The sequence below is a fragment of the Asparagus officinalis genome, unplaced genomic scaffold (assembly GCF_001876935.1).
Source record: "Asparagus officinalis unplaced genomic scaffold, Aspof.V1 AsparagusV1_Un87, whole genome shotgun sequence".
Taxonomy (NCBI): Eukaryota; Viridiplantae; Streptophyta; class Magnoliopsida; order Asparagales; family Asparagaceae; genus Asparagus; species Asparagus officinalis.
The window spans coordinates 239,549-246,624 of NW_017972353.1; the positions used below are offsets into that span (position 1 = coordinate 239,549).

The window sequence follows — 7,076 nt, forward strand, 5'->3', positions numbered from 1 at the left end:
AAGTTGTGGCTTGGTAGTGATGTGTCAATCCTCCTCCACTCATTCAAATATGAGACCCACATTCACATGGGTAGTGAGTGGAGGAGGATGTGACACATCACTACAAGCACAAATTTGTGCTTGGTACCAAGCCATACCCATTTTTCTATATATATATATATATATATATATATATATATATATATATATATATATATATATTATATATATATATATATATATATTCAAAAAAGAGGAAGTTAGAAGCTGGAAATATATATATATATATAATATATATATAATATATATATATATATATATAATATATATATATATATATATATTATATAGTATCAAAAAAGAGGAAGTTAGAAGCTGGAAAGAAAAGAAAATAGAGAGCATGAGTGGGCCGGAGAAGACTCATGAAACCTGCTTGATGTTACACAAAAGAATCAAAATCACTTTTGTCCAGCTTTAGCCCAGCTGGAGTCCTACATAAAGACAGTCCAAGACCTGACTTGCCAACCGAAAATCTAAGTCAATCTAATTACACCACAAGTCCAAACCCTTCCAATGAATTGTAGTACTCACCTCAATGCAAATTTTTACTTACACATGAGCAACCTTCCCCCTCTATAAATAGAGTCCCTAGCTCCTCCATCTTCACAATCACAATAAACCTTGAGATATATATAGAAGTAAATATATAAAATTTCCTTCTCTTTAATGGCTTCATCTCGCTTCTTTATTGCCTCTCTTCTCCTTTTTGTGCTTGCTCTCCATCTTGTAGAGTCTCAAAAGGTAGAAGGGCCCATTGGTAGCAAGCCTTCTACAGTTGCACCCTTGGGTAAGTACCTTAAATCTGTATGATTATAGTCCGGCTAATTGCATGTACATTCCATGTATCATGGTGATGTAGCTAACTTCAAAACTAGTTTAATTTATTAGGTCTTATATATATATATATATATATATACTTCTGAATCTTAGATGATGGGACATTTTTATCCTTAATTCCGAGGAAAACTAATTAGCTGCCACAGTTAAGCCACGAACAACAGGTAACTTACCGTCATATGATTCTCATGTGAGAATAATTACATCTGGTATTCATATAACGTATGCTAATTAAGTGCTGATAAAATAGTTTAGGGGATATATATGAGAAGATAGACCCTCATAACTACATGGAGAGTATCTCTGCGATTATAGTTATATATACATTTTTCTTGAAATTAACTATCTTAGTGAAATTTTGAATTTTAGATTGTGGAGGAGCGTGTGAGATAAGATGCAGCAAATCTTCAAGGCCAAACCTCTGTAAAAGGGCTTGTGGAACTTGTTGCACAAGGTGTGGATGTGTGCCTGCAGGGACCTACGGCTATGATGATTCGTGCCTGTGCTATGCTACGATGACTACCCATGGGGGCGTGCGTAAATGCCCGTAAAATGAAGAAGGATATGACAATGATTCTCGATCTTTGGTTTGCTTCATCAAAGGAAGATGTTATGCAGATTAATTGTTTTGTTGTAGAAGTATGTGCGGTTGTTGTTTAATTTGTTATATAAAATAAGGAGGCTTTGTATCTTATGTCTTTGTTATATGGAAATGTATGTTTCTTTACTGTTTATTATCAACTTCCCTTGATATATAATCTCATCGTATGTACGTTATTTTTCTTTGCCAATATCCATTAGAAAACAATGTCATAACTGATAAATATAAAAGGCATCATGGACTTAGAGCTTGCAAAAAAGCATTGCCGTGTGAAGCTTCTGGTCAAAAAAATCGCCATAAAGTAGGAAAATGTCAGACGAAAAACATAAGAAGACCACTAATCATCATTAAGTCCACTTAAACATAGGAAAATATCATGACAATGCACGTAGTATAACACATTAGATTTTGCGTGCAAAAAAATAGGAGTACTTGGTAGCCGCCCAAATTGACCCTGTGTCCAAATGGTTTTTGGGAGAAAAGAATATCCAATGTTTGGTCGGCCTAATAGTACGTGTACCGACTTTCATAAAGAGGTAAGGGACCAGGCATAAGGCTGCAGGATATTTGTTTCCTGAAGAGGGAGATGTGTACTTGTACTCGAGATTCATTTTTAGCTCCAGCTTCGGCCTAGCTGTATTTGCTCTGTACTCCTCAGAGAGTGGGAGGGGTGGGAAACACCCGGGCGGCCCTCCACATAAAATCATATTAAAAGGAAGTGCGTCGGTGTCTTGACAAGTAGGGGTGGGCAAAAACCGAAAAAAACCGGTTCAACCGAAAAAACCGCCCGAAAAAGCGGGCCGGTTAACCGAACCGGATTAAATGGATGAGAAGAAGACTCTAAACCGTCCGAACCGAATTAAACCGGTTTGGATCCGGTTTGAACCCCTGAACCGCCCGAAAAAAAACCGAACCAAATTTTCTAATTCGTTCTTTGTCGGATATTCATATTGCTCAAAATGGGAAGGACTTCGTCGTTCGGAATTCGGTCAAAATGGAAGAACTTTTGGTTCGGACGAAGTCGGATGGAATAGCTTTCTTATTAGTGAGTCATCACTTGAACATTAAGCTATATAATTGCTCGGTAATTTGATTGTTATGTTTACATACATGTTTATATTGTATAGTTCCTTTTTCATTGGGCCTGCTAGCGTATATGCCCGCATTAAAATCGGTGAAACCTCATATAAGCTTTCAAATTCTACTAGAGGCATGTTAAGTTGTTTTCCAAGAAATGAAAGATAACCTTTATATTATAGTTAATTAATATTTGAATGTTACGTAACCATATGTACTTGTTGATATGGTTTGCGTTCATTTCACTGATTTTGGTTTTTTGTTAGCTGTGGCAATGGTGTTACTTTAAACAAGCTCCACATTTAATTGTTTGGGGGAAAAAGTTAAGTAGACAAAATGGACAAATAATGATACTTCATCATAAATTAATAGGCAATGATCTCAGGTGTGGGCAGATTTTTGTGAAATAGTATTAATTCGGTCCAAAACCGAAACCGATCCGAACCGATCCGAATTTCGGTTGGGCCGAATATTCGGATGAAGGGAAAAAAATCTGGATCTGGATGAGAGTTTTGAGAATTCGAAAAATTCGGATTGGATGCGGATTGAGCTTAAAACCGATCCGAACCGAATATGCCCAGCCCTATTGACAAGTACCCGAAAGACTTTAAAATTGGTGATTATAACGATACTGTGTTCATATTGGCTCATTTCTATGATAAGTTGAGAGTCATATTGGCTCATAGCTACCATACAAATATTGTTGCAAATAATGAAGTTAGTTTCCTGTTGGGACAAACCCAGGGCCCAATAAAGCAGAGTCTCGACAAATAGTAGAGACAAAAAGAACACACATATTTACGTGGAAAACTCTCTAAAAAAATTTGGGGTAAAAACCACGGGCAATGATAGAAGAATCCACTATGAGGAAAAACTTTGGAGTTACAATCTCTATTTACAAGAAGAAACTCTCTCTATTTTTCTCTCTCACTCTTCTATATGTGGAGTTGTTTCTGGGATGGATTTTTTCTGATGAGTTTTGCGCCTATTTATAGCGACTGGGAAAACACTATTCCTAATTTTATAATATTTTTACTGTGTCAATCTTTCGGTGTTTTCCACTTTCGGAGCATAATTAGAGTGGTAGGGCCCATTCACTTTTCTCCTTCAACAATTTCGACTGACAATCTCCCACTTGAAATTTTGATTGAGTATCAATCATATCTTAACACATTCTTTCTATGTTGCAATCTTTATGTTGCTCACGTTTCCGACAAACCACAAAAGGATCGACACCAAATAAATTTATCAGTATTGACTGTTTTTGTCAAAAAGTCTGCTAGGTTGTTTTTGGTGTGAATTTTCTGCATATTCACTGTTCCTTCTTCCACTTTCTCACGAACGTAGTGGTACTGGACTCGAATGTGTTTTGTCTTTGAATGAAAAGCTGAATTTTTTGCTAAATGCAAAGCACTCTGACTGTCACAAAATAGAGAAATCTTCTTTTGTTCATGCATGAGTTCCTCCAGCGCTATCTTCAACCATATCGTCTCTTTACTAGCTTGTGTAGCTGCTAAATATTCTGCTTCTGTTGTTGAAGTAGTCACAACTGACTGCAATTTTAAAATCCATCTTACAACTCTGCCAGCAAATGCAAACATATAGTCTGTGGTGGATTTACTATTATCACGATCACCCGCATATTCAGAATTAACATATCCATTGATAATAAAATCTAATCCCCCATAACATAATGCAATATTTGAGGTTCCCTTAATATATCTTAGGATCCTCTTTACAACATTCTAATGTTCTTTACCAGGATTCGTCATGTATCGACTAACCACTCCCACTACTTGTGCAATGTCTAGTCTTGTACAAATCATAGTGAACATTAGATTTCCCATTGCTGATACATACGGTACTCGAGACATCTTCATCCTCTCTTCTTCACTGCTAGGACTCATACTTGAGGATAACTTAAAGTTAACAAGTAGTAGGGTAGAAATTGACTTATAATCTTGCATGTTAAAGCGTCGTAAAATATTCTTCAAATAATTCTTCTGAGAAAGACAAATCTTTCTATTCATTTTATCTTGATAAATTTGCATCCCAAGAATCTTATTTTCAGATCTTAAATACTTTATTTTAAATTTTCTAGCCAACTGTGCCTTTAAATCTTTGATTCGATCTTTGTTGAGACCTACAACCAATATGTCGTCAACATACAATAATAAGATAACAAAGTTATTTTTATCAAACCTCTTGAAATATGCACCAGGGTCTGAATTAAGTCTGTTGTATCTAAGGCTTATGATGAATGAATCAAAACTCTTGTACCAACACCTCGACTCCTTCTTTAAACCGTACATAGATTTGTTCAATCTGCAAACCAAGTTCTCTTTTTTTTCTTCAAAATCATCTGGTTGGAGCATGTAAATTTTTTCTTCAAGATCTCTATGAAGAAATGTTATTTTTACATCTAGCTGCTCTAGATATAAGTCAAATATAACGCTCATAGCCAGCACTATTCGGACTGTTGTAAGACAAAATATAGAAGAAAATATTTTATTAAAGTTAATATCTTCTTTTTGAGCATATCCTTTTATCAGCAATCTAGCACGATATCGCTCCACTTAATCTCAGAGCCATCAACATCTCAAGGATGCGTTATCAGCACATCAGAGATGGTAAAATTTTATACAGTGGAGCAACCATTGTTGATGAAGGCAGAAAAAAGTTTGTTGATGTCTGGCTTCTAGATTTAGCAACCTCCTGGCACATGACCTCCCGGAGAGAATGGTTCCATAAATATGAACCTATCTCAGGAGGATTTATATTCATGGGCAATGATCATGTCTTAGAAATTTTTGGTATTAGCACTATCAAAATTAAAATGTTTGATGGTACAATATGCACCATTCAAGATGTACGACATGTGAAAGGCTTGAAGAAGAATTTGTTATCTTTAGGACAATTGGATGAGCATGGATGCAAGACCCATATAAAAAATGAGATCATGAAGATTGTTAGAGGGGCGCTTATTGTCATAAAAGGAGAAAAGATAGCTGTAAATCTATACATGCTCAAGGGAGAAGCCTTGTAGGAAGCTGATTCATGTGTGACATCAACTTGTTAGACCCTAGAGGGGGGGTGATTAGGGTCTTATGCTAATCTAATCCAATTAAATACCAATTAAAAACTAATTAAAACGTTATCCCAGCAAGTATGAAATACAACAAGAAATGTAAGCTAGGATAAGCAATATGAACAACAAAGAGATACATCCTATATATATGCAAGGATATATAAACTAACACAAGATAATATATCCTACCAAAAAGATATACAATATGATATATGCAAGGATATGAAACTAACACAAGGGGTAAACAATATGAACTAAATAGTGGATCATATAGATAATGAGCTATGGCCAATGGCGATATAAGATATGAACATAAATATAAATGAACGCCAAAGCACACTCAAACAAGCAATATGATCACGGAGTTCGGACCTTCCGTCCTACGTCTCCGCTCCCCACTCCCGGGGAGAAATCCACTAACACAATCCGGTTTGGAAGCCGGAACTTCTTCTACACACTCGGTTTTCTAGTTAACCGAAAACTCTACAACTCACACTCTTGCAATCACACTCTACACCCACTAAGTGTTGGACCTAGTTGTGTCTCCCTCAAGTGCTCGGTTACAACCTCTCCCTAGGCACGTCAACCGACGCCACTCCTCTTGGGACGATCCCCGACTCTCACCACACACTCCTCACTCGGTGTACAAGTGTATTACAAAGTGATTCTCACAATAAGCACAAATATGACAAATGATTGTTCTCAAAACAAGGTGAGAACTCAATTAAGCACAACTCTTAGTCACAAACCCACAACCCCAAATTATACTATGAATGTAAATACAATAAGCTCAAAAGGTTGTGTGTGAACAAAGAGATATAAATCAAAACTAAACTCAATGTAGTTCTAGCTTAATAACAATGATAATCAAATATATAAAAAAGCTAGAAATAGAGTTTAGAAAACTTCTCAATATATCAAGAGTGGAGGGAGAAGAGTTGGATGCCCAAACACCAATAGATGATCTCCTCAAGCTCTTGTAGAATTGAATCACAAAAACAAACTCTCAATTTGCTTAAAAGCTTTTTAAACACACTTAAACCAAACTAAAACCCTTGTTAAAAACTTTATTAAACTTGATTAAAAACTCTCTTAGTTAGGTGGAGAGCTGAAGGCAATGGGGTATTTATACCCTCTCAAAACTCAGCCAAAAAAACCAAACAAAAAGACAAAAACAGCCCAAAGCAACGGTAATAAAACTAGCCGTTGGAAGCTGAAAAAGTTGACCTCAGGTTCGGTCGACCGGTACGGTCGACCGAAAACAGATATGACAGAAACTGAAACCTGTTTTGCTGATTTTAAAATACTGTTTAAAAATATCAAATAAATTCCAAAAAATGTAAAACTTTGGGGAATGATTGTAGACATGATAATAAACATGCTACAGTGACTGGTTTCGAAAAAGGACTTCCCAAATGAAAAATATCATCATTT

At 36.0% G+C, this 7,076-nt stretch overlaps 1 protein-coding gene across 1 annotated transcript; it reads left to right on the forward strand.

Moving 5' to 3' along the window:
• Positions 1-587: 587 nt before the first annotated feature.
• LOC109827199 (gibberellin-regulated protein 1-like) lies at positions 588-1,653 on the forward strand. The gene is made up of 2 exons (XM_020394167.1): positions 588-826; positions 1,246-1,653. Exons 1-2 carry the CDS (start codon positions 706-708, stop codon positions 1,425-1,427), a joined length of 303 nt encoding a protein of 100 aa, XP_020249756.1. The 5' UTR covers positions 588-705; the 3' UTR covers positions 1,428-1,653.
• The last annotated feature ends 5,423 nt before the right edge of the window (positions 1,654-7,076 follow it).

Coding starts and splice junctions, on each gene's coding strand:
- LOC109827199 (XM_020394167.1), top strand. CDS start 706: ATGGCTTCATCTCGCTTCTTTATTGCCTCTCTTCTCCTTTTTGTGCTT. Junction 827..1,245: donor TTCTACAGTTGCACCCTTGG/GTAAGTACCTTA, acceptor TTTGAATTTTAG/ATTGTGGAGGAGCGTGTGAG.